Genomic DNA, 22,905 nt, shown 5'->3' with positions numbered 1-22,905 from the left:
CATCACTGTCTGGAGAGAAGGTAGTTAGCTCTAAGTCTGTTGCTGGAAGAGAACAGAGGACTGCAGAATCTGGAACTGTTTAACACAAAGCATTCCAGCCAGTAGCAGAAAGCAAATGCCTCTCACCGTTTTCTTTTGTGTGCTGTCTAATGCAACCTTTTTCAGCTGTGGGCTGGTCCACTGTCCCTCAGACCATGTGGTGGGCTGGACTATATTTTTTTTGGGGGGGGGGGATGAACGAATTCCTATGCCCCACAAATAACCCAGAAATGCATTTTAAATAAAAGCACACATTCTACTCATGTAAAAACACCAGGCAGGCATCACAAATAACCCAGAGATGCATTTTAAATAAACACATTCTACTTATGTAAAAACACGCTGATTCCCAGGCCATCCGTGGGCCAGATTGAGAAGGCAATTGGGCCGCATTTGGCCCACAGGCCTTAGGTTGCCTACCCCTGGTCTAACGGAAAAGCAAAATGCCATTGGCACCTAGCAGAGGATGGTTTCTGTTATGTACTGAAGTTCTCACCCTGGGCCAGCAGGGGGATACTGTAGATAGTTTTAACTCAGGTCCACGTCAGTTATTTTAGGCGGGAAACCCTGTGTTGTTGTTGCTACAATGTTGACAGCCGGCTGTCTATAAAAGCAGGCCAGCTGAGCTGTTTGCTGTTCAGTTCTGTCCAGCGTACAAATAAAGAGCTGCTCTGGAGAAATTGCTGCGTTGTCTGCTATGTTTGCCCACAACCTAACAGTTTCGATCCATTGACCTCTGGGTTATGGGCCCAGCACACTCCCGCTGCGCCACTCTGCTGGATGGCAGGAAAGTGGCCTGGTGCTTTTCATCTATTCAGCTCCGGCAGATAAACTTCAGGTCAAAGGAGGCTGATGGTGGTGGTGGGGAACCACTTAGCTCTCTGCGGCACAATCAGTTAGCATGTCTGGTTCTTAACCAGAAATAAGGTGGTCTGAGCCTACCCAGGTCAGGGGTTTGCATGGTGAAGGCGATGAGCGGCTAATCCATGGTTCCTTGCACATGTGAATTTGAATCCCGCCTTCATCAACACTTCCCCCACTGGATGGAGGATCTGCAGCATCGACTTTCGGCTAGCTATGCTGTCTTTGCTACTTGGGAGGTAAAAGACAGAGGAAGGCATCTGCCAGCCTGGACTCAAACCAAATCCATCCTCCGAGGAATGTATTGCGCGTCCAAGGGGGTGTGGCGTGCCACCCCCGGCGGGCATGGCGGGCATCCTGGGGAGTGTGGCAAGCGTCCTGGGGGGTGCACAGTGAGTGGCGCACACCCTGGGAGGTGCTGCCGATCGGGGGTCGGCATTTTATCACCCCTCCTTTGGAATGGCACCCGGGGTGGACTGCCCCTCTGCCCCTGCCTCAGAACACCCCTGCCTGCTGCTGCTGCCACCACAGTAGCAGTGATGGCTTCAGCCCACGCCTTGGTGCTGCTGGTTTCCCCTCACACTAGGGAGGAAATGGCAGGGGGTGTCCTATAGGGTCTCCTGGGCTCTGCCCCTTCCCAGCACGATTGACAGTAACACCCCACCCCCGCACCCTCCACCCCCAGTGACAGCCTTTGATTCCCTCTTCAGCTGTTGGGTAAAGATTCCCACTTTGTTCCTGATGTAGATCTTCACTCACCTCCCCACCTCCTTTTCTGGCAGCGGAGGGACCATTTTGTGGTTTGCCTCAAGTGCTGAAATGTATTGGGCTGGCCATAACGCTTCTACATCACTTGCTGGTGGGAGTGGGGCTGGTCACCATGCCACCATTTTGTGGTTCTGTCTCTTTTTCTGCTCTTTTAGATGGGGCAGCCATTTTGTGTTGTGCCCTGTTGCCGCAGCAACCATATTGCAACTGGCGCCGACAATACTTTCTCCAAATTCCAAATAGGAGAACCAGCTCAGAAAAGTTGGCCTAATCGCCCTGTTCTACATAAATAGCTCCCTCAGGTCCCCGCCTGTATTGTCTTCCGCTGCTCAGGTGTATATTTACAATAAACTGAGCCAGCGATTAAAAAATATTTACTTCTCTGCACAGAGCAGCAACTTGGCTCTCGGCTCCCTGACAGGAACTGGATTGAGAAGACTGGTTTTAAAAAAACACTTGCTACTTTAAAAGGCCTTTGGTGGAATATCTTTCCTGGTTTGATTGGAAAGCTTTTATGTTTCGAATCCTGCCATCAGTGGCCTTCCCCACACTGGCTGGAGGCTCAGGTGTGGGGAACTTGCCAGGCTCCTCATCTGACCCGAAGTCTGTTTGTGGGGAGCCTTGCCTACCCACCCTGCTTTATTCCTTAAACTCTCTCTGCTCTTCTCCATCCCACTTGCAAAGTCACAGGTAGAAAGGAGAAGCGAGGGGAGAGATAAATCTCACTGAATTCTGTTCTGTTCTCATAGATAAATCTCACTGAATTCAGTGCAGCTTCAGCCCAATTAAATGTGTTTGGAGTTCCTGCATTAACATTCCTTATTAAACTTGCTTTGGATTGGGCTGCCGGTATTAACTGTTCCTGAAGGTTGGATTTCTGAAGGTTTTCACCAGGTGTGATGCATTGTCACTATGTGTCAATATCAATGAATTGTGAGTTGTGCATCTTTGCAAGGAAGGTGGACGGAGTGAGAGAAAAACAACATTGTCTCCTCCTCCTATAACCACCTGGCTCTGCCTCTTGTGACCAGACCTGCCATGAGCTGCCCTACCCACTATCCTCAATGGGGAGGAGATGCCACTATCTGTCCCCTTCTTAGCACATGAAGCAGCCGGTCAGTTTCATAATCTGAAGGTCCCGAGTTTAAGCCTCTGAGAAGGCAACTTCCTGTTTTCTCCTTTTTGCCAAGGGGTGTATTCAGCTGCGCTCTCTAAGAAGAGAAAAGGGAAGACTCTGAGTGTCGTGGGTGATGAGTTCGAGATCTTGATTGCTGAGTGGTACCTCAGGTTAAGAACTAAATTCGTTCTGGTGTTAGATACCACCTTTGTATGGACGTAGAGTTCAGGTTTTGAAGAACAGATCTTGTTGGGTGAAAAACAGGCTAATGAGTCATACCATAACACAGAGGTTGATGGATCACACATCCCCTATGTTATCTCACCAAGAAATGGCCTCCTGGGTCATCAGTGCCTCTCTCAAAGGGGCGACATGCCACATACTTGGTTGAGAATGCATGAATTACACAGCCTCAGCCATGCCCAGTTGGCCGTGGGCTCCAGTGGCTATCATGCAGACCAGCTGTGCTTTTAAAAATTAAAAATTCAACAATAGCATTAAAATGTTACACAAAATTAAGAATTAGGAGTATGAACTCTTGTCCTGTCCACACCTTTCATGTGTTTTTACCCATTGCACACTTCTGCTAAAATCCTGAATTTATCCATTTTCTTCTATGGGCAACTGATCAGTATCATCCCCAAGGGAAGGGCTGGCTCAATGTACAATATATTTTTTTCAGAAAATTGTGAGGGAAGGCCTGGGAATAGGCTGTGTTTGGGGGAAATATCTACTTTCAAAGATGGTGTGGTATAGTGGTGAGTGTGTGGGCTAGGACCAGGATGACCAGGATTCAAATTCCCACTCAAGTCATGAAATTGACTGGGTGACCCTCGGCCAGTCGCTGTCTAACATTCCTCACAGGACTGTTGTGAGGATGAAATGTTATTGATTACAGTACAGTGGTACCTCAGGTTACAGACTCCGCTAACCCAGAAATAGTGCTTCAGGTTAAGAACTTTGCTTCAGGATGAGAACAGAAATGGGGCTCCGACGGTGTGGTTAAAAACAGTTTCAGGTTAAGTACGGACCTCTGGTACGAATTAAGTACTTAACCTGAGGTACCATTGTATATGAGTTTTTGATCTGCTAATGTCTGATCTTGGAATATTGTTGTATTGCCTCTTTTGCACAAGTTTCTTTCAATATTTTTCTTTATATCTTTTGTCTCTTTATCTTACATGTGCACATATTCAATTGTTTTCTTCCTCTGTTGAATTGCTGGAATACTCTGCTAGTCGTGTTCTACAAAAAGTATCTATTTAGGGCAGTGGTGTCCAAACATTTTTCAAAGAGGGCCGGATTTGATGAAGTGAAGGGCTGTGAGTGCCGACCAAAGGGCCAACCAAAGTTTACTCCAGGAAATAAACTGCCACAGGGGCCGGATTCAACCGACAGGCGGGCTGGATTAGGCCCCTGAAACGGACTGTAGTTGCTCTGCACTTTGTGTGGGAAGCACTGGAAATAAATAAACAAAACCTTGGTCTGATCTAGCAAGATTATTCTTACCTTCTTACAGAAGACATCTTTTCCCCCAACAAGAAAAACAACAACCCTGTACAACCTACAGTTAATATTTATTCATCCAATTCTCCTCTGGCCATCTAGAACACTCAACAATATTATCTTTAATGCATAGTTAAAGGAAATGAAAGATTCTTAAAAAGACACGGCTTCAGCTTGGCTTCCTTTCCACGTGCAGCTTCTGATGTCGAAGAAGGCCGCTGCGCCGCGTAAAACATTTCTGGCACTCGGAGCATTCGTAGGGCTTCACCCCCGTGTGGGTTCTTTCGTGCTGAATGAGGTACGACCTGCGGCTGAAGGTCTGCCCACAGTCCGAGCACTCGTAGGGCTTCTCCCCTGTGTGGATTCTCTCGTGTTCTGTAAGGACCGAGCTGTAGCTGAAGCTCTTCCCACACTCCGAACACGTATACGGTTTCTCTCCTGTGTGCATGCGCTGGTGTATGAGGAGGTGGGATTGCCTGCTGAAGGTCCTCCCGCACTCCGAACATACGTGCTGGGTCGCTCTTGTCTGGATTTCCCGGGGCTGAGGAGCATCATAAGGCTGAGGGAACCTTTTCCCAAAGTCCGACCAGATGGAGGGTTTCCCTCCCATGCGTTTCCTCTCGGGCATATTGAGGTGCATCCTCAACTTGAGGCTCTTGCCCCATTCCGAGGATTTGTATGCCTTTTCTGCCGTCGGCAGTCTCTGCTTCTTGAGGAGATCAGAGCTCGGGAACAAGTTCTTCCCGCCATCCACACCCGCCTTCTTTCTTTTACGCCGGAGCAGTCCGTCCTGGAAGGCCCTCTTGTGTGAGCCTGTGTGAGCACCCTCATGGAGAAAGGATAGCTCTGCTGTCTTCCATGGATGGTTTTCTATGTGATTTTCTTGAACCTGCAAACCTCTGGGCATCAGTTCCATTTCAGGATCCAGAGGACTTTTCTCTTTGGTGTTTTCCCATGATCCTGTGGGGACATCTCCTTTCTTGGGTCCTTCTGGCAGAAGAGTCTCTTCATCCTTGGGCTCCTCTTTCACCTTCACTTGCCAGTCAACAGCTGGAAGAAAACAAGACACCTGTTAAATCGGTCACACGAAGGACACAAAGTGGAGTAAGAACTGCATCATAATTAACAGGACAAGTTGAGCCCTCGTTTAAACAAGAACATAGATGTCAACAAAAATCACAAACCTATATATTTCATCAGGGGTGTTAGATAATTCCATCTAAAATGGAAAAGGAGTGGAAGTTCCTGTAATCTGGATATTTATCCGAGGCCAGGGACAAAAATTGTGCAGACAAATCTGAGTGGTATTCACTATGATCAGTGCTATTTTTCTAGAAAAAGAGGTGCTGGAACTCATCATTAGTGTCTCCTTGTTCTCTTATAACAGGGAAGCTGTTCAGGGAAGCTTTTAATATGTAACGCTGTACTGTTTTTAACATTTGATTGGGAGCCACCCAGAGTGGCTGGGGAAACTCAGCCAGATGGGCGGGGTATAAATAATAAATGATGATGATGATGGCAATGGCATCCAACTGAGGAGGTGTCAGAACTGAGTTCCAACTGAAAAAAGCCCTAACTATAATACATATAGGGAGGTAAATATGGAAGAAAGCCTTCTTGCAAATATTTAGATCCCAAAACATTTAGGGCAGGCTTCCTCAATCTCGGCCCTTCAGATGTTTTGAGACTACAGTTCCCACCATCCCTGACCACTGGTCCTGCTAGCTAGGGATCATGGGAGTTGTAGGCCAAAAAAACATCTAGAGGGCCTAAGTTGAGGAAGCCTGATTTGGGACTTTAAATGCCAAAGTTGACACCTTGAAGTGGGCCTGGAAAATAACTGGCAAGCAGTGTAGCTGTTTTAAGACCTTGTTAGGAAGAAAAGTGTTTAAAAACAGAATTCCACATCAACAACTCTGAAGTGGTATAGCCTTTCTACTGCCTCATTCAGATCCAACCGAGAAAAACAATTTTTTTTAAGGGGAAGGCGGGAATCTTGACCTCATACCCTATGTCTGTTTCCAAATCGGGAGTGTGGACTTTAGGTGCACTCTGAACTTCACATAGGAACTTCACAGAGGAATGTGGAGCCCCTGCTACACTGCAAGCACCTCGGACGCTTAGTAAATACTTGCCTGGGACAATGGTCTCTCCATCGCCTTCTTCTACAGCCTCCATGGAAAGCTTCAACGTGACAGTCTCTGACAGATGCTGCCCACATGGTGTCTGAAATGAAGGCCAGTGAATAATATATTTTCATTTTTTTTATTTACTTATTTCATATGCTGCTTGATTTTGTCTCTCTCTTTAAGCAAAAAAACCTCAAAGCAGTTTACCAAAAACAAAAAGGAACAATAAAATTATTAGTAAAAACAATTAAAAAGTTCAACAAATGAAAAACCAGCAGTAAACTTGAAACACATACGCTTCCCTAGATAACTGGGAAGGCTTGTCTAAACAAAAATGTTTCTAGCAGGTGCAGAAAATTATAAAACAAAGGTGTCTGCTGGATAGCCATAGTTCCAATGTGTAGGTGCCACCACACTAAAAGACTGATTTTTACACACACACACACACACACACACACAAATGCAGATTGTATCACTTTTTTGTTAAGGGCTAATTTTTGAGAAAGTTGTGACCCTCAGGATGAAACAGTTTTCTCACCTGCTCTTTGTGGTTCTCAGACCACTTCAGCCTCAGGAGGAAATCCTCTGCAACAGCCGCCGCCTGCTTGCCGGTCTCTGGCCCGCGTTCCTTGACCCAGCTCCGCATTTCCTCCGGGAGGATCATCAGGAACTGCTCCAGGACCACCATCTCCAGGATCTGCTCCTTGGTGTGTCTCTCCGGCTCCAGCCACTGACAGCAAAGTTCCCGGAGATGTCCAAGGGCCTCTTGGGGCCCCTCAGCCTCCCAATAGGAGAACCGCCGGAAACGCAAGCGCTGGGCCTCCAAGCCAGCTGGAATGCCGCCCTCTGCTAGGTGCCCAGAAAGATCCTGGCTACGGTCAACCTCATGGGATTCTCCATTAACACCCGGCAACGTTTGGACCCTCCACTCTTCATGAGTCCACCATTTGGTGTCTGGAAATCCCTTTATGGAATATTTAAAATCCTTAGGGATCTTCCCCAAGTGAGGCCGTGGTGGCGGAGGATTTTCCCATCCTGGCCAAGCGGCGGCCACATCCTTTGGGAACCTACCCCGCAGAGCTTCCCAGCACTGTTGCAGCCCTCCATCTGGCTCCTGCTTAATTCTGTGTACAGCTGCTTCCCCAGAAAGCTCTCCATTGGGCTCCACCTGGATGATGTGAATGTCCCTCTGCAGGGACTCCCCTGGTCCAAACTCTGCTGGATCCTCCTTTTCTGTTTTTACTCCAGGCATGCTTCCTTGCTTTGCACACAAAACTGGAAAACATCCAGAGCAATGTCAGTAACTGTGCAGTTTATTAAAAAAACAAACGCAAACCAGGTATATCTCGATTTGAGATTCTAATTTCCCCAAATTTAAATTCGTTTCTCCACATGATTTGTTCTTCAATTTCTGCAAATTCCTCTTTATATGCATATCCCCACCACCACAATTTCCCCAACATTTTTGCAAAGCAATCACAAAAAATATGCGTTACTCTGCACAGTTTACCCCAGTACATGCAATTTTGTACACATTATCTGGCTGGAGAACAGCACTGAAAACTTAGGATAAATGTGATTTTTTGGGGGGATGGGGATGTTTTTCAGTTCTTTCTTTCGCTAATTAAGTAGGTTCCCATTTAAATGTGAACAGAACTGATTCCCCACCCCACCCCTAGATCTGAGAAATCTGTGGCCTTCAGATGCTGCTGGACTACAACTCCCATCATCCCTGGCTTATAAATAGTTCAAATAAACATTTTTTATATATAGCTAGCTACAAGGGCAAAACTGTTTGGGGGTATAAAATCATTGGTTTATTCCAAATGACCCATAGGAATATTCTGCGTTTCCAAATAACCAGGAAACACACTGGCTTCTTTCTTCCAAATGGTCATTTGAATACAAATAGGCAGAGAAACAGGTGAGACGAAAAGAAGATCAGTTGCTTTCACTGTTCGGTCTTTAGGGACCATCACCAAATGGACAATATACACCCCTTGCTGTTATAAGATAGATAAACACACTATCCTTCTGAGCAGCTGATGGAGATTTGCAGGACTGATTTGCTTTAAAAATGACACCAGTTATTAGTACAGTGGACACTCGGGTTGCGAACATGATCCGTGCGGGATGCACGTTCGCAACCCGCAGCGTACGCAACCCGCGTCTGCACATCTGTGCATGCGCGGGTTGTGATTCGGCACTTCTGTGCATGTGCAAAGCGCAATTTAATACTTCTGTGCATGCACGGCCACCGAAACCCGGAAGTAACCAGTTCCGGTACTTCCGGGTTTCGGCGGTCCGCAACCCGAAAAAACACAACTTGAAGCATCTGTAACCTGAGGTACGACTGTATTTGCAGAGTTTTTTAGGAACATCAGAAAAGCCCTCTTGGGTCTGGTCCTCTGGTCCAGCATCTCTTGCAGTGGTGAACTGGATCCCCCAAGGCAAAACCTACAAGCAGGATCCGAGCACAACAGTGCTGTCCCCACTTCTGATTCCCCATAAAGTGGTAGTCAGAGACCCATTGCTTCAGACGCTGGACGTAATTTTCAATGGAACAGAATCCAAAAATGATTCCTAAGCAGGGATGCAAGTGATGCAAGCCATAGCACAGTGCTATCAGCAGCTCAGGTCTACCACTCAAAGGCTGCGGTCAAAAAGGCACAGGTGAGAGGCTGTAATTTGCCAACCTCAGCGCAGACTCTCGGTTTCCCTGCTTGCAACACTGCTGCTTCCCTCTCTCCAGCTATTTCTGGTTCTCCTGCTCTTCCTCTGGATCCGGGCCTTGCCTGAAACTTACCCTCTCCTGGGGGTCTTTGCATCACAGCTGCTGCTGATGTCTTGGGGGCTTCCCAGATCTTCATATGGCGGGGTGTGTGTGCGTGCACCCCAAAAGCCAGTCTGCCAAGCAAGGAGGAGAAGGGACACAAAGTGGCTGCCTTCTTCACATCTGCCCTTCTCAAATTCATGCGCCTCTCTGCTAAGGAGAACTCGGTTCATTTAACCCTTTCCTTGTATTTCATTTTGTTATTGGTTTTTGGAAAAGGCAACTTGCCTGTTATATATAAAAGTGGACAGATTAAAAGAAGGAGGACATCAGGGGAGCCTGCTGGATCAGGCCAATGGTCCATCTAGGCCACAACAAGTCGCAGAGTGTTTCTGGGGGGAGGAGGAGGAACGGGAAGTGCTTCGGGGGCCCCCGACTCTTAAGTTGTGGGTTGACATAGCAGACGACACAGCGATTTCTCCAAGTAGCTCTTTATTTCGTAAGCTGGAATAGAACTGACTGCAAACAGCTCAGCCGGCCTGCTTTTATAGGCAGCCGGCTGTCAACATTGTAACAACAACAGCCCAGAGTTCCCGCCTAAAATAACTGACGCGGACCTGAGGGAAAACTATCTACAGACCTGAGTGAAAACTATATACAGTATCCCCCTGCTGGCCCAGGGTGAAACTTCACTACATAACACCCCTCCCCACCGAGACAAGGCGTTAGTTACAATCGTAATGGTTTCCTTATATACAGCACTACGCGTAATGGTTCAATTAGGCACAAAAGCATATTGGTTACATTTCCCATACTTAGACCAACAGTGATACATGTCCAACAACATAGTCCTTTAAATAAGTTGGGCGCTTGGGAACTCTGCCAGACCGCCGGGGACTGGTAGCCAAGTCCGGAGGGCCACACAGTTCTTGCTGAGGCTGTGGTGCGACCCTAGGTGGCGTTGGAACCAACTCCCCTGGATCCACTGCTGTGGGTGGAGCCTCCGCAAGTGGAGTGGTCTGAGTCTGTGGTAAGTCTGGCAGACCCTCTGAAGCGGCTTGGTTCGGCTCCACGCAGGCAGTTTGCGAGGGAGGTGTAGGTGGGGCCTCGCCATCTGTACGTGTCTCTTCTGGAGCCGCAAGCGCAGTTGGGGGCACCTCGGTAGTGTCCAAGTCCCCAACCCTGCGCCTAAGCTGGTCTATGTGCCGTCGCCACAAGCGTCCGTCTTCGAGTGCCACCTGGTACGAGCGAGGTCCAGTGACTCCCACTACTGTGGCTGGCACCCAAGGAATGTCCCCCACATAGTTCCGGGCAAAGACCTGGTTTCCTGGGACAAATGACCGTGGCGCGTTGGCACAGCCTGGGGGTTCAGCCACGGCAAAGTCCGGGTGTAGCCGGTCGAGCGGTGACCTGAGGCGGCGGCCCATAAGCAGTTCAGCAGGACTCCTCCCTGTGGCCGCATGAGGGGTGATGTGTTGCACGAACAAGTATTCGGCGACCCGCTCATGCCAGTCTCCCCGGTCCAGGCGCGCCAGTGCCTCTTTTGCCGAGCGCACCATTCTTTCCGCTTGCCCGTTGCTGGATGGATGAAAGGGTGCCGTTAGGGCATGGCGGATGCCCAGTCCCAAAAGATACCGCTCAAACGTGCCTGACGTGAACTGTGGTCCGTTGTCAGAGACAAGGACATCAGGACACCCATGCGTTGCAAACAGGCCTCGCAGCACCCGGATGACAGCTTCGGTAGTGGTGGAGGGCATCAGGGTGACCTCCAGCCATTTGGAATAGGCGTCCACCACTACCATAAAGGTCCGGCCGTGAAAGGGGCCAGCCAGATCAATGTGCACCCTCGACCAGGGTGTCTTTGGCGTCTCCCAGGTGTGTCCCTTAGCTGCCGGTGGTGCAGGCCTCGACTCTTGGCACGCTTGACAGGCGGACACCCAGGCAGTGATGGCATCGTCCATATTAGGCCACCAGACGTAACACCGAGCCAACGCCTTCATTTTGACAATTCCCGGGTGGCCAACGTGCAGAGCCTCCAGGACGCGCTGACGGAGTCCCTGGGGAATCACGACGCGGTCTCCCCACAGCAGACAGCCGCGATGAGCTGAGAGTTCATGTTGTCTGGTTGCGAAGGGCTGGAACTCTGATGCAAAAGGCCCTTGTGGCCACCCCCTCCACACCCAGTTGAGCACCCGGCTGATGGTGCGATCCTGGGCAGACGCGGAGGCCACAGTGGCAGCTGATACAGGCGCTGCCGGAAGATCCTCAATCAGAAGGAGCGATGAAGCTGGAGCCGGGTCTTCCACAAATGCTGGAAGAGGGCAACGGCTGAGGGCGTCGGCATGGCCCATCGATTTCCCCGGGCGATGGATGAGCCGGTAGTGGTAGGCAGCCAGGAAAACAGTCCATCGCAGCATGCGTGGCGAGAGGACCGGTGGAGTTGGACGATCACCGGCGAGGAGGCCCAGGAGTGGCTTGTGGTCAGTGATGAGGTCAAAAGTCCTGCCATAGAGGTATTCATGGAACCTCTTCACTCCAGCCACAAGTGCCAATGCCTCCTTGTCGAGCTGGCTGTAATTCCGTTCCGTCAGAGATAGTGTCCTGGAAAAGTAGGCGAGTGGTGCTTCTCTTCCATCTGGAAAACGGTGACTAAGGACAGCACCGATGCCAAAAGGTGAGGCGTCGCAGGCAAGGACCAGCGGCCTGGATTCACTGTACTGTACCAGCACACTGTCTGATGAAAGGAGAGCCTTAACCGCGTTGAAGGCCGCCGTCTCCCGATGACCCCAGGCCCAAGGCGTCTTTGTACTAAGGAGTCGGTGAAGAGGCTCAGCCACTGTGGCTTTGTGGGGCAGGAACATGTTATAAAAGTTCAGCAGCCCCAGGAATGCCTGCAACTCCGTCTTGTTCTTTGGGGTGGGGGCCTGCTGGATAGCGCGGATCTTGGATGTGGTCGGGTGAAGGCCGGAGGCATCGATAAGATAGCCCAGGAACTCTACCTGTGGAACGGCGATCTGGCACTTCTCCCTCTTTACCTTGAGCCCGGCCTCTTGGAACCTGGTCAGCACGGCACGGAGGCGCTCGAACAGCTGCTGGTGTGAGTCTGCAGATACCAAGACGTCATCAAAATATGGTACCACGCCCGGAAGCCCTTGCAGGAGACGCTCCATAAGGCTTTGGAAAATGCCAGGAGCCACACTCACCCCGAACTGCAACCGGCGGCAACGGAATGCCCCCCGGTGGGTGACGATCGTCTGGGCTTCAGCAGTGGCATCATCGACTGGCAGTTGTTGATAGGCTTGGGCAAGGTCCAGCTTAGCGAAGACCTTACCCTCACCCAGGGAATGCAGCAGGTGTTGGACAACAGGAACCGGATAAGCGTGCTGCTGAAGTGCCTTGTTGATCGTGCACTTGTAGTCAGCGCAGATTCTCACCGACCCATCTGGCTTGACAGGCGTGACGATGGGGGTTTCCCACTTGGCGTGGTCAACCGGCTCCAAAACTCCTTGGGCGATCAGTTTGTCCAGTTGTTCGTCCACCTTAGCCTTGAGAGCAAAGGGAACCCGGCGTGGCTTTAGCTTGATGGGGGCGACTTGTGGATCAACGGCTAAAGGAGATGGGCGTACCTGTATATTGCCCCAAGGTGCCGTCAAAAACCTCGGCAAAGTCTTTGACCAGACCCTCAGTCTCTGCGTTAGAGATGCAGTTGATGCCGGTGACTTCCAGGCCGAGGGTATCAAACCAGTCTAGCCCTAGGAGGCTTGGCCGCTGACCTTCGACCACCACCAACCGGAGCAGGCCCGAAAAATCCTTGAAGGCAATCCGGAACCGGCCAACGCCTACCACGGGAATGTCGTTTCCCTGGTAGTCTCTCAGGTGTACGCGGTGAGAGTCGAGTTGCCTTTTGGACACTCTGGGTACCAGTCTTTTGATGGTGCTCCACGACACGATGGACAGGGCAGACCCGGTGTCAATCTCCATGTCACATGGAGCTCCTTCAATGAGCACCGTGACGTTCAGCTTGCGTCGTGTAGGCGAGTCAGTTTGGCCAATCGTGGTTCCAGACGGGCAGCGGCAGTTGGTGAGAGCGAAACAACTTTCCTTGGCAGACTGGAGTGAAGGCTTGGACTTGCGAGTCGATGAAGGGGGGGTGTCAGACGGAGCCGATCGGCAGACCTTAGCAATGTGGCCCCTTCTGGAACACTTCCTACAGATGGCGTCTCTGAATCGACACTTGGCACGGGAATGGTTGCCTCCGCAGCCGGCACATTCCGGTTGGCCCTTGGACTTCTGTTGGAACTTCCTGTGCTCCCGCTTTGTCTGGTGCACGTCATCGCCTTCACTGGAGGATGCCTCATCACTGCTGGCCTCTTCATGATGCACCGGAACTGGCTCCCTAGCAAGACGCGGGCTGCTGCACTTGCGGATCTCCTGGGCAGAGCGTTCAGCAGCCTCTGAGGCCACAGCCTCCTCAATGGCTTTCTGCAGCGTGAGGTCTGGCTTGGCGAGGAGACGCCGTTGCAGATGGATGTCCCGGACCCCGCAGACGATTCGATCCATCAGGGCATCATCTAAGTCTCGGAACTCACAGTGCATTGCAGCCTGTCGCAGGGCGGTGGTGTAGTTGTTGATTGACTCCCCCTCTGCCTGGTTCCGGTGGTAGAACGCATGGCGGGCAGCAATCTTGAACGGCTTTGGTGCGTAGTGGTTGCGGAGCTTCTCTTGGATCGTGTCCCATGGTGTTGCCTGGACTGCTTCGGGCGCAACCAATGCTCGGGCCGTCTCAAACACCTCAGGCCCACAGAGGCTGAGGAATAGGCCCCGCTTACGATCCTTTGATACTGCTGTCAGCTCGTTGGCTTGGAGGTAGCAGTCGAACCGAGCGAGGTAGGAATCCCATGATTCAGAGGCTGGCGCAAACGGCGGTAGAGGCACAAGTGAAGCCATGATTCCGATGCCGGCGTGAAGGGCGATGGATGGAACACAGTGCTCTAGCCAGAACAGTCAGCTCTGAATTGGTTCTGTCCAGTGATTTCGCTCAGTGATTTCGCTCAGTGATTTCGCTCTGTGATTCAGCTCAGTGATTCAGCTCAGTTCAGAGGCTGGCCGCATCTGGCTGTGCTCTGATGTCCATCCATCCCACCTTCGTCGCCAGTGTTAGTTGTGGGTTGACATAGCAGACGACACAGCGATTTCTCCAAGTAGCTCTTTATTTCGTAAGCTGGAATAGAACTGACTGCAAACAGCTCAGCCGGCCTGCTTTTATAGGCAGCCGGCTGTCAACATTGTAACAACAACAGCCCAGAGTTCCCGCCTAAAATAACTGACGCGGACCTGAGGGAAAACTATCTACAGACCTGAGTGAAAACTATATACAGTATCCCCCTGCTGGCCCAGGGTGAAACTTCACTACATAACAATCCTGTTCTCAGAAGGTCTTATCCAGAACATTGGCGTAGCCCAGGGATGGCAGGGAGGGTCAGCTGCCCCCTAAATCAGTAAAACTAATAAAAATACATAGCAAACTGAGGTTCTGCCCCCTAACAAAAGGCCTGGCTACACTCATGATCCAGATCTCTGTAGAAACACCCCCCCCCCAAAGCAGGATCACAGCACAAGAGCCTTCTCCTCTCCTATGGTTCTTAATAACCGATATTCATTAACATTTACTGCCTCAGACTGTGCATAGCCATCATGACTAGTAGCCAGTCTTGCCTTCTGTGAATTTGTCTAATCCTCTTTTCAAGCCATCCCAGTTGGTGGTTGTCATGGCCTCCTGTGGCAGGGAGTTCCACAGGTGCTGCTTGAAGTATTTTCTTCCCTGGATAACCTTCAAGTTCTAGTATTAGGAGGGAGGGAGGAAAACTTTTCTCTATCCACTTTCTGCTTGCCAGATTCAGGCAGGCAGGTTTCTCACATACATAGGAATCTGCTATATTATTCCAAGTCTGTCCATTGGTCCATCTAACTTAGTATTGTCTACACTGACTGGCAGAAGCTCCTCAAGTTTTGGGATCTCCCTCAGTCCTTGCTGGAGGTGTGGGGGCTGAACCTGGGATGTTCTACATGCAAAGCTACTGAGCTGCAGACCATCTCCACTTGGTCCCAAGTTGTTTAGGGCTCCATATACACAAATAACATAACCTTTAACCTGGCTTAGTCACAAGCTGGCAGCCCGTGCAGTTATTTCAGATCAGGCATTGTATGTGCCTGCCAGAACATCCCCCTTTGCCACCTAACTGCCGCTTTTGAAGAAGACTAAGGGGCAGCCCCAAACAGAACTCATTAGTCAAGTAAGCTACCGTATTTGGAGGTGGCCCCTATAGATGTGTGGCGACCTGTGGAATTCCATCTTGCGGCAACGTGGAAACAGGCCTTCTTCAAGACTGGCACCTGGTCTTTGCAAGGATCTCCCCTCTGCAATGCAGGTGCAAAGGCAATACAGCCAAATCCACTTTGAGCTTGTTTCCTCCCTTCTCCCTCCCAGTTCTTCTTCCTCGTGTGCCGTGACTTTTCAGATGGCAAGTACTGATTTTTGCAAGCTGCTCTTGAAGAGCCTTTGTGTTGCCAAAATAAATGCTGTAAACAAATAATACAACAGGCAGAACACCAGCACACTTGACATAAATAAAACACATTAAAAAAACAACAGGCACAACCTCCCGTCTATTCCTTATTTCAGTTTCATATTAGTTATTGCCAATACACGCTTTTATCATCATTTAACTTTTTCTTAATATATCTTAACTCTTATATCTAACTTGCAGCTATTACTGAAGTTCCTCGAATGCTGCAACAGAGTTTAAACTACTATATTTATATTTCAAATATTCTTTGGAGAGCCAGTGTGGTGCAGTGGTTAAGAGCGGTAGTCTTGTAATCTGGTGAACCGGGTTCGCTTCCCTGCTCCTCCACATGCAGCTGCTGGGTGACCTTGGGCCAGTCACACTTCTTTGAAGTCTCTCAGCCCCATTCACCTCACAGTGTTTGTTGTGGGGGAGGAAGGGAAAGGAGAATGTTAGCCGCTTTGAGACTCCATTGGGTAGTGATAAAGCGGGATATCAAATCCAAACGCTTCTTTGAAAACCTCCCATTTTGAAACAAATTCCTGTGTTGATTTATTCTTTATTTTTTCTGATAGTCTGTCTAATTCGGCATAGTCTGTCAGCTTTTGGATCCATTTATGTATAGAGGGAATTTCAATACTCTTCCATTTTGCTGCGATAAGAACTCTTGCTGCTGCTGTGGCGTATAAAAATATACCCTTCATTTTTTGCGGAATATCCAAATCTGTAACTCCCAGGAGATAGGCCTCTGGTTTTTTTTATTAAAAGAGATCTTTAGCATTTTTTGCAGTTCTGAGTGAATACCTGTATTTTCTTACATAACCACTACATGTGGTAGAAAGTTCCTGAATTATCTCCGTATCTCCAGCAATTACTTGGCACATTTTTGTACATTTTCAAAAGTTTCCAGGGTGTTAATCAGTGTTGTATTGTTTGTGAAGAAAAAAACAACAGGTACTATACACCCCCTGAAATAACAGGCAACTCCCTTCCAAACCAAGCAACCTCCCCCTGCCAACCCTGTGTATTACTGATTATTTTTTAAAGCAAAATACAAAAGCGCAGAGGGGCAGGAGGCTTTGGTAGGAACCAGGTGTGTGTGAGGACTCCATGTTAGGGCTCTAACTATTACACCGCACTGGGTTCAAGTTGCATCCACTGCAATGCAATACAGGCAAGCTGTGTCTCTTGCTGAGACACAAACACCCTGACTTGAAGGCTGGGGACCTGGTGCCCTCAAGGTTGCAGGACTTCACTTCCCAACATCCATGTCCATTGGGCTGGCTGAGGCTGATGGGAAATGCAGACCAACCACAGCTAGAAGGCAACACAGCAGCTTCTCTGTTCCTCACATGGCAGGACCCGATGCCCCTGAGGTTTCAGTGCCCTGAAGAATCCTGGGGTCTGTAGTTACAGATAGGTAGCCGTGTTGGTCTGCCATAGTCAAAACAAAACAAATTCCTTCCAGTAGCACCTTAAAGACCAACTAAGTCAGTTCTTGGTATGAGCTTTCGTGTGCATGTATCTGAAGAAGTGTGCATGCACACGAAAGCTCATACCAAGAACTGACTTAGTTGGTCTTTAAGGTGCTACTGGAAGGAATTTGTTTTGTTTTGACTGGGGTCTGTAGTTTGCTAAGGGTGCTGGGAATTGTAGCTCTGTGATGGGTAACCTACAGCTACTAGGATTTTCTGGAGGGAGGGGGGAGAACCATGTTCGTAAAATGTCCTTTAAATATACGGTGTGGAAGCAACCTTAAGATTTTTCTGTATTTTCTACAGATTTTGCATTTTCAGGTAACCAGCTTACTATTATTTCCACGAGTCCGTAGCCTGAGATATGGAAGTAAATAAAAGAAAATAAAAACACAAAAAATCATACACTTTATAGGAGAGACAGCAAGAAAACGAGGGGGGTAAAGTGTTTCTGATGTTTTATTATAGGGGAGCTACACCACCATCACGGCATGATTTTTGACTGGTCCAGACACACCTCTTTGCCCAAAGCTTTGGTTTTGTGGAGCTCCTTTCCTTCTGCACAGCTTTCCCTCCTGCTTTGCCCTCAGAAAACCATCTATTCAAAGTGGTTAGCATTACAGCACACTAATAAATTTCTATATTTGGGGATGCTGAGCCCCACCTTTTCTCTGGAGCTAACCAAGGAATCAGAGCCCTGGCTCCAGCTGGGAGGGCAAGAAATGGAAGTGAGCTGCTCCACATCTTGTATTCACTCCTGGGGAAAATCCTTAGGAGAAACTTAGGTTGCGATCCCATGTAGGGAACACTGGGACTTCTGAGTAAACCTGCAGAGAATCATGCTGTTAATGTGAACACAAAAATAAATAAATGTGGTTGCAATATATTTGTGTTGGTGTGTGTTTTATGATGGTAGAAAAATTTGAAATTTTGTAATGTTGTTAAGATTGCTTCAGGCTTCTATGTATATTTTAAGTATGTACCTTTTGTGGGGGAGTGGTATGTACATATTCTATTACCTCAGGGTGTGCTCTCCCTTGGTAACATAACCTAGGTATGAGGAACATCTGAGCAAATCCAGTGCTCAGATTTAGCAACCTCCTTTCTGGCCCATCTCCAAATTCAGGAACTACATGTTCAGCAGCAAAAGCAGGGCTGCCAACCCCATCTGCCTCTTTCCCTCCACAACACTGTCCAATCAGGTGTGGGGAACCTTCGGCCTTCCAGGTGTTGTTGAACTACAACTCCCATCAGCCCCGGCAAGTGCGGCCAGTGGCCAAGGACAATGGCAACTGTAGTTCAGCAACATCTGGAGGGCAAAAGGTTCCCCACACCTGCTCAAACACCACCTCACCCAGGGTGTTGCTAGGTGGGCTTGCTGGTAAAGTGGGGGGAAACAGGAAATGGTCCCTTAGAAAAGTGGTGGTGGTAGGGAAAGGGATTAAGCACCCCTGCTTTTTAACCGCTACTTCTCCCGTACAAATAGCCCTCTCCCCACTGCTTCATTACACACGGGCAGATAATGCAGCTGGGAATCCTTAAAAAAATGTTCTTACTGTTTATTTTTTAAAAATACTTACAAACTGACATTCCCCAAAGTTTCACAGCAGGGAACGACCATAAAAATGACTGCAATAAAAACAGAAACAGGCCAAGAGTAGTGACTTGCATAAAATTCATAGCTTTGCCAACTGAGACACATAAAGTGAATTCGCAAAACTGTTTGTTGTGGTGACCACAGACATGGAGTTCCACTTCACCATATATATAGGCTGTGTTATGAGGTAATTTTACCTCAGGACCTGATCAGAAACATCACACGGTGTAGGGGCAAAAGTCACCCCACAACAAGGTTTCGGAAGACGGTTTACTGGAGCTTTCTGTGGTAGATCCCCAGCTTCTCGGAGCAAAGATTGCCTTGAACTGAACTGAAGTGTGCATTTTGAAACTTTTGTGTTTTTCTTTCATCCAAGGGCTCCATGAGGAGTTAGGAATTGCTCATGAAGTAGCTTGCCAGAGCTTCCCTCACCAGGCTCCCATCCCGTGCATCCTCTGGGGACGTTGGGAGCCTCAGGTGTCCCTCAGGGGCCTGGTCCCACACGCCATCTTGGGCCCAAGGCCCATCCACCAAAGCATGTCCCCGATTCTCGCAAATATTGTGGAGCACAACGGACCCCACCACCACGGGGATAATGTTCTCTTCGGCCACCTCCAAGCGGGTGGCCAGGCACCTCCACCGTCCCTTCAGCCGCCCAAAGGCCTCTTCGGCCACCTTCTTGCAGTCACTTAGGCGGGAGTTGAAATGTTCTTGGCGGGGGCTGAGGTTACCAGTGAAGGGCTTCATGAGCCACTTCTTCAAGGGATAGGATGCGTCGCCCAAGATGAGCGGGGGGATCTCCACGTTGCCAATGGTCATTGAATGAGTCCCAGGTACAAACGTCCCTTGGTCCATCGCTTCACACAGGGCTAGGTTTCGGAAGAAGGAGGCGTCCTTATCTTTACCGCACCAGCTGAGTTCGATGTCAATGAAACGGCCCTTGTGGTCCACTGTGCCTTGCATTGACATAGGGAAGAACCCCTTTTGGCTGATGTTGGTCCCCTTTCGGACAGTGCAGATAATGGGGATGTGGGTCCTGTCCATGACCCCCACACAGCTGGGAAACCCCATTTCCTCAAATCCTGCCATGACCTTTCAAAACAAAAAGATGGAAGAATTAGAAAGCCGATCGACCCATCATCATCATCATCCAGGCCAGGCTTCCTGAAACAGGTGCTAGCCAGGTGTTTTGTACTACAGCTCACATCAGCCCCGGTCAGAACTTGGAATGATGGGACTTGGAGTCTTAAACATCTAGTGGGCATCAGGTTGCTTTGGGAGTCGTCTGAATGAAAACTGGCATAGAAATATAATCAATCAATCAGCCAGTCCCAGAAAAGGAATACGTAGTAGATAAAAGGTACTCTCTTTCCTTTTACATTTTCAGCACAGATTTGTGCTGGTTCTATACAGCTCAGTGGTGGTCCTGTGGGGTGGTAAAAGCTTTCTAGGAAATGATATATAATGAGTTAAAGAAAATGTTTAACAAAAGTTTTGTTAAAAAACCAGAGGCTTTTCTCTTATGTATGATAGGTGAGGAACTACCAAAATAAAATAAAAGACTATTTATGTATGCAACGACGGCAGCAAGAATGCTTCTAGCCCAGAGATGGAAAGAAAGAAAGAAGTACAGACCAGAGAAGAGTGCGGACCAAGCCGATGGAATATGCAGAAATGGCAAGACTGGCGGAAAAGATCAGAAACCAGGAAGACCAAGTATTCTTAAAAGATTGGAGTAACTTTTTAATATACTTGAAAGACAACTGTAGACAGTTGAAATCATTGGCAGGAATACAATGACACTTGTGAAGTGAAATGAACTTTGGTTACTGTGATTATATAATAGATGGATAATAGTAAAAGATGCAGGAAAAAAGAAAAAGAAAAAATATTTAGAATGGAACCTATGGAGGGAGGGAGGGAAAGAGGTCTGTAGATTCGAAAGAACCTTCGAATCTTTTTGTTTTGGAATGGTTATCGTTGTTGTGTATAACTTTATGTAAAACTAATAAAAATCTTTATAAAACAGAAAAGAAAAGGAATAGTAGAAAGAGAAAGAGAGAGAGAGAGAGAGAGAGAGAAATGTCAACACAACAATAAATAAACAAATAGAACAAGAAGAACCTATGTTTAAAGAAGACTGGAAAGCATTTATTGAATAGATGGGAAATAATTGTGTGCAGCTAAAAAGGCTGGCAGCATTAAGATATATTGAACAGTAAATAAGTTTTGATAGGTGCAATAATGGAATACTGAATGGTATAGTTTTTGTAAAACATGCAGGGGTTTATGATATCTAAAGTGAACCATGGAAAGAGAAGAAAGGAAGTCATTGAATTTCTTAAGGGTGTAACATGAGTATTTTAAATTGTAAAACAGAAAATTTAATAATTCACACACACACACACACACACAATAAACAAACAAAGTAGTAGTAGTAGTAGTAGTAACAAAGGGAGGGGGAAATTCAAGTACATACATAAAAATAAAACTGCCATCACCTCTTGGGGGTCCTCGAGGGCCACCACCTTCCTGAAGAGCAGCTTCTCGATGGCCAGGCACACCTCGATGAAGACCTCCCCGACGGTGGAGCGCCCCACGCCGAAGTGCGCGGCCACGGAGCGGTAGCACTCGGTGGTGGCCAGCTTCCAGAGGGCGATGCCCACGCGCTTCTCCACGCTCAGCGGCGCCCGCATGGTGGTGGTCTGGCGCTGCAGCTCCGGCCGCAGCTCCTCGCACAGCGCCAGGAAGGTGTCCTTGGTCATGCGGAAGCCCTGCAGCCACTGGCTGGGCTGCCACGTCTGCAGCACCACGCGCTCCCACCAGTCCTGGCTGACCTGGCGCGACCAGAAGCGGTGCGGCCCGGCGTGGAGCTCCTCGGCCACCAGGCGCGCCTCGCTGTCCGGACACGCGTCGGGCAGCAGCTGGTGCAGCAGCGAGACGTGGTTGGCCATCACGCGGCGCATGGTCCGCCGGGCGCGGGCAGCCACGCCGCCCCGCTGCAGGTGCAGGCGCACCAGGTTGTGCGTGGCCAGGATCACCAGCACGATGGCCTCCAGGTTCTCCATTCGCGATCGTTTGTTGGGATGGTGATGCCAGAATCGAGGGCAGCTGCGCTGGGTGGCTCGGTCAGTAGAGCAGGAAGCGCTTGATCTCAGGGTTGTGGGTTCGAGTCCCACAGTGGGCAAAAGATGCCTGCATTGTCAGGGGTTGGGCTGGATGACCCCCTAGGGGGTCCCTTTCCAAATTGCAATTCAGTGATTCCCCCTTCCAGTTTTTCGCGACGACTTGCACAAGCTTCTCCCAAACGGCTCAAAATGGCCCAAAGCGCTTCAAAGCAAGCATCGCGGGCAGAAAGCCTGCAGAAATGTTGATCTAAGAAGAAGAAGCGGGTTGTTTTGCATCCTGCCGGAATGGCTGAAAGCGGCCTACGAGTAGATTTAAAAACACGACTGAAAAAAGAGAGAGAGAGAACTCGGAAGAAGAAGAAAAGGGTCGTAAAATGCCGCGGCGAAGTCAATGCATGCCGAATTCTGGAATTTTTGGCATTTTGCAATTCGCAAAGTCAAACTTCCAAGGCGGAAACGCAGCAATGGAAAGGCCAGAGGTTTCGGCTGCAGCGCGGCGTCAGCCCTCGCAGCAGATCGTGGACACCAACGTTGCAAACTGATTTTCCTCCAAGGGAAAAAAAAAGAATAAAAATAAAGCGGGCTGCAATCCAAGCATTTCTTTAAAATCAGAAGATGGCGAGGCTGCAGCGAAGCTCGTCCTCTTCGCTCCCCCCCCCCTTCCCGGGAGCCTCCCTCCCGCTTCTCTCTCTGGGCGTGCTTCCCCTTCTTCTCCCCCGTTGCCAATGTCTAGCGCTAAAGGCTATCGAGAGCCTAAAGGGTTAAAGCGACAGAGCTCTCCCCTCCGACTACTAGACGGTGCCTACGATTCAACGGGAAAGCGCGTCTCCATGGCAGGTGCCTGCGCGCGCGCGTGTGCGCATTGGGATGCCATTCGCCTAGGTTCCACTAGGGGGCGCCTTCTGCAATGAGTCCCTAAGGGGGACTAACCCAGAAAGTGGGAGAG

At 49.2% G+C, this 22,905-nt stretch overlaps 2 protein-coding genes and 1 long non-coding RNA gene across 3 annotated transcripts; 1 reads left to right on the top strand and 2 right to left on the bottom strand.

Moving 5' to 3' along the window:
* The first annotated feature begins 1,870 nt into the window (after positions 1–1,870).
* LOC309337522 lies at positions 1,871–18,947 on the top strand. The gene is made up of 2 exons (XR_014154387.1): positions 1,871–2,001; positions 17,703–18,947. It is a non-coding gene; the product is annotated as an uncharacterized lncRNA (long non-coding RNA).
* On the bottom strand, positions 4,344–9,544 carry LOC309336732 (uncharacterized protein). Its single transcript, XM_081852982.1, has 4 exons — positions 9,227–9,544; positions 6,959–7,695; positions 6,427–6,517; positions 4,344–5,341 (listed from the first exon to the last, which is right to left on the bottom strand). Exons 1-4 carry the CDS (start codon positions 9,393–9,395, stop codon positions 4,461–4,463), a joined length of 1,878 nt encoding a protein of 625 aa, XP_081709108.1. The 5' UTR covers positions 9,396–9,544; the 3' UTR covers positions 4,344–4,460.
* Positions 18,770–22,895, bottom strand: LOC309337012 (uncharacterized protein). The gene is made up of 2 exons (XM_081853632.1): positions 21,333–22,895; positions 18,770–19,923 (listed from the first exon to the last, which is right to left on the bottom strand). Exons 1-2 carry the CDS (start codon positions 21,897–21,899, stop codon positions 19,222–19,224), a joined length of 1,269 nt encoding a protein of 422 aa, XP_081709758.1. The 5' UTR covers positions 21,900–22,895; the 3' UTR covers positions 18,770–19,221.
* Between the last annotated feature and the right edge of the window lie 10 nt (positions 22,896–22,905).

The sequence above is a fragment of the Podarcis erhardii genome (assembly GCF_964252035.2).
Source record: "Podarcis erhardii genome assembly, chromosome: 2".
Classification (NCBI taxonomy): domain Eukaryota; kingdom Metazoa; phylum Chordata; class Lepidosauria; order Squamata; family Lacertidae; genus Podarcis; species Podarcis erhardii.
Note: the sequence above shows the minus strand (reverse complement) of the source record. Positions and strands in the feature narration are given on the sequence as shown.